The sequence below is a fragment of the Bactrocera neohumeralis genome, chromosome 3, assembly GCF_024586455.1.
Source record: "Bactrocera neohumeralis isolate Rockhampton chromosome 3, APGP_CSIRO_Bneo_wtdbg2-racon-allhic-juicebox.fasta_v2, whole genome shotgun sequence".
Lineage (NCBI taxonomy): Eukaryota > Metazoa > Arthropoda > Insecta > Diptera > Tephritidae > Bactrocera > Bactrocera neohumeralis.
The window spans coordinates 31,483,572-31,487,059 of NC_065920.1; the positions used below are offsets into that span (position 1 = coordinate 31,483,572).

The 3,488-nt window shown below is 29.0% G+C and overlaps 1 protein-coding gene across 1 annotated transcript; it reads left to right on the forward strand.

The window, feature by feature from the left end:
- The first annotated feature begins 210 nt into the window (after positions 1 to 210).
- Positions 211 to 1,665, forward strand: LOC126753122 (PITH domain-containing protein GA19395). The gene is made up of 5 exons (XM_050464308.1): positions 211 to 497; positions 561 to 682; positions 747 to 851; positions 1,165 to 1,243; positions 1,371 to 1,665. The coding sequence occupies exons 1-5, from the start codon at positions 297 to 299 to the stop codon at positions 1,500 to 1,502; spliced, it is 639 nt and encodes a 212-aa protein (XP_050320265.1). The 5' UTR covers positions 211 to 296; the 3' UTR covers positions 1,503 to 1,665.
- Positions 1,666 to 3,488: the final 1,823 nt, after the last annotated feature.

The window sequence follows — 3,488 nt, forward strand, 5'->3', positions numbered from 1 at the left end:
ATAAACCAAGCGTTTCTTATTATGTAAACATTCACACAAAAAATCTAAAAATAATCTAATTGCAAAATCTGGTTTAATGTAAAATAAGCTGTGATGCTGCGAATAGTGTACAAGCTATTTTGCATTTTACAAGTTTTTAAAGTACCCGTTTGAAGCACATCACTAAGCAGCACGCTAAATCAGCTGTGATTGCTCTATTGTGAATGAACATTGCATTTAAGAAGCACTGTTTATTTATAGAGAAAGTGATTAGTAATTTTTGAATTAATTTAAGATCGTTAATAAAACAAGACACAATGCCGCACGGCCACTCGCATAACCATGGACAGGATTGTGGTCATGAAGCCACTGATGTCGATCATGCCCTGGAAATGGGTATAGAGTATTCACTGTTCAAAAAAATTGATATGGACAATTTGGAGTGTCTGAACGAGGAACTCGAAGGAAGCGGAAAGAAAGTGTTCAAAGCTTATGAAAATCGATTGAATCATGCGGATGTAAGTCTTTAAATACAATACATAGATGTTACTTATACGTCAAATCTCTTATATCAAACGCAGTTCGTGCAAAGTGATGCTGATGAAGAATTACTGTTCAACATACCATTTACCGGTAACATAAAGCTGAAAGGTATAATAATTGTGGGTGCTAATGACAATACACATCCGAACAAAGTAAGACTGTAAGTAAACGAAAATTGTAATGTTCAATTATCGAATAAGCACAACAAAAAAGTATATAATTAGTTTTAAGAACCGGCCTAAAATGACATTTGATGATGCACGAGCCAAGGCTGACCAAGAATTTGAACTGACAAGAGATCCCCGAGGAGAAATAGAATATTCACCAAAGTAAGTAGAGATTTCATATGTATATATATATTTATAACTAATTATAAAGTAAGCCCAATTAAATAAAAATTTTTATGAAACTATATTTGCCATTAAAAATGTAAAGGTGTCCGATTTTTAGTTATATTTGCTAAATAAAATCTACTTATAGAGATAACAGGGTTTTTTGGTGTACAAAAGTTTAATTGGGAAAATAAATTGTAATATATAAAACAACAAATTGATGAGGAGCGTAGTTAATAATATTACAATACTCTTTTTATTTTAGGTTATTTACATTTTATTGATTGCTAATTTTTCCATCTATCCTCAGGGTGGTCACATTCTCTTCGGTGCATCATTTATCATTGCATTTTCCTTCCAATTTCGGCGATGATGCGACACGTATTTACTATAAAACTTTTCAGGTGGTCACATTCTCTTCGGTGCATCATTTAACAATTGAATTTACTATATTGGTGAGGTTATGATAATAGATTGTAATTATAAAGAAAAAATTTTTACTTTTCACATTTCTTGTACAAAGGCCTACGTGGTGAGTTCAGCGAGTCACATTACCATGGCGTAACAATTTGCACCTATGAAGCACGTCCAAATGTAAGCGACCACAAAAATGAGGCCTTCGATGGAGTTAACCGCACAATACAGTGATAAAGTGCTTTAATTGATAATGGAAAAAAGTAAAACTAAATTCAATATCAATACAGTGATACAATGCTTAAATTGATATTGCAAAAATATAAAACTAAATTATTTAACACTTTTTTTAATAGAAATCAAATTTAAAATAAAATGTTATATATTGCAAAACCAATAGTATATCTTTCTTGCTGACTCATTTAAAAGAAACATTGATAACAATAATTACGATATATTTACCAATTTGTAATTATTAATGAGGGTATTTTTGCTTTGCTTTAGTGGAATTTATTATTCCGTTCAGATCGATATAAATACGACGCTTTTCCTTTAGTGGAATTTAAATTAATTCCGTTCATATGAATAGTTTTCTGATGGTTACAAATATATATTAATTAAATACGAAAAACGTTTTCCTGTTAAGTAAAGTCAAGGTTACAAATAATGCATAAATTAAATTAGATTTTCAATTTTTGTACCAATTTTGGGATTTTTAATCCAAATTTTTTAATTAACAAATTCGCAGCCCTGTGTGAAGCATTTTTATAGGTTTTATGAAAACGGAAAGAAAAAGTCGTAGTCTCACTCAATTTAATTGGAATGCATAAAACATTTCCCCCCCAACAAAGAGCTACAAATGAAAGTCAAATCACCATTTTGTGAAATTATTCGTTAATATTTTTAATAATTTTATTTTTAAGATAATCTATTCACTATTTTATTTCATTATCATTATTATCTTATTTTCATCTTCGCTTATACATTGTGTTTTTTCGCTTCTCGTTTTTATGTTATTTTATTTATTATTATTTTCTTGAGTGTATGCCGTTTTATACGATTTAGTGTATACATACTTCAATTTTATATCTTTAAGATTTTACGTTTTGATCCAAAATTGGTTACTATTACATACTTAGCATGTTACTGACAAAGTTCTGTATGTATGCAAGGTTTTATTAATTTCATATCCGTTTAAATTTTTTTTTGTCTTTTTTTTGTTTTTACTAAATGTTTACTGCTGTTATGCGACCATTTGCCACCCGCACACTTCTTTTTCGTATGTGTGGAAGTACAAATAGCGTAACCATATGTATGTATGTACTAGTATGTATTATATTATTAACAAATGTGTGTTAGGCATATGGATTCGTAGGATGCGGCAAAATCGAAATTTTCTTTATTAATGCATGTATGTATGTATTATTTTTATTTAAAATTCAATAATTTTTATTATTAATTCACTATGTTATTGATTTATTTTTTATTTATGTGATTATTCAAGCTTTTGTTTGCATACATACATGTACGAGTATGTATGTATGTATGTATATATAGTACAAATGTTTCGTATATAAATGTGCTGCACGCAAACGCATACCAACTGTATGTATGTTTGTAAGTATGTTCGTGGACTTGGCGGTGTGCATAAGCGTGTTTATGCAAAATGTTACTGTACATAAATTATTACTTTTATTTACATTGTTACTATATATATGCATGTAGTTATATACGTATATATATATACATATTTCTATTTATATAATGTTTCATAGATCTCCTTAACCTTTGGATGCACTTTGACTTTATTTTTTTCATATTTATAATTCCCATCTATTTGGAGGTGTTTCAAATGTGTGTATAAATGTAAGCGTGTTGTTTGCATATGTGTTGGGTGAGCTGCATATTTTTTACACACGAGTTTTTTATGTTGAAGTTTTGCTATTAAAAAAAATATATCTATACATTTAAGCTTTCTCACGAATTAAACAACAAAATCTTCATTTTTCTCTGGTTAAACTGAACATATGTAATTATAATCCACACATTTCTCTAAAATGGCGCCCTCTTTGAAATCACAATTTAATATGAGCACTTTGGCCAAACAAAATTTGAAGAAAGTAATATTAAATATATGTGTGTGTGTGTATGTGAATGACATTTGCACTCAGCTGTGTTGTAAAATATTTGCCTAGATTATTAAAAATGTATCTTAATAAG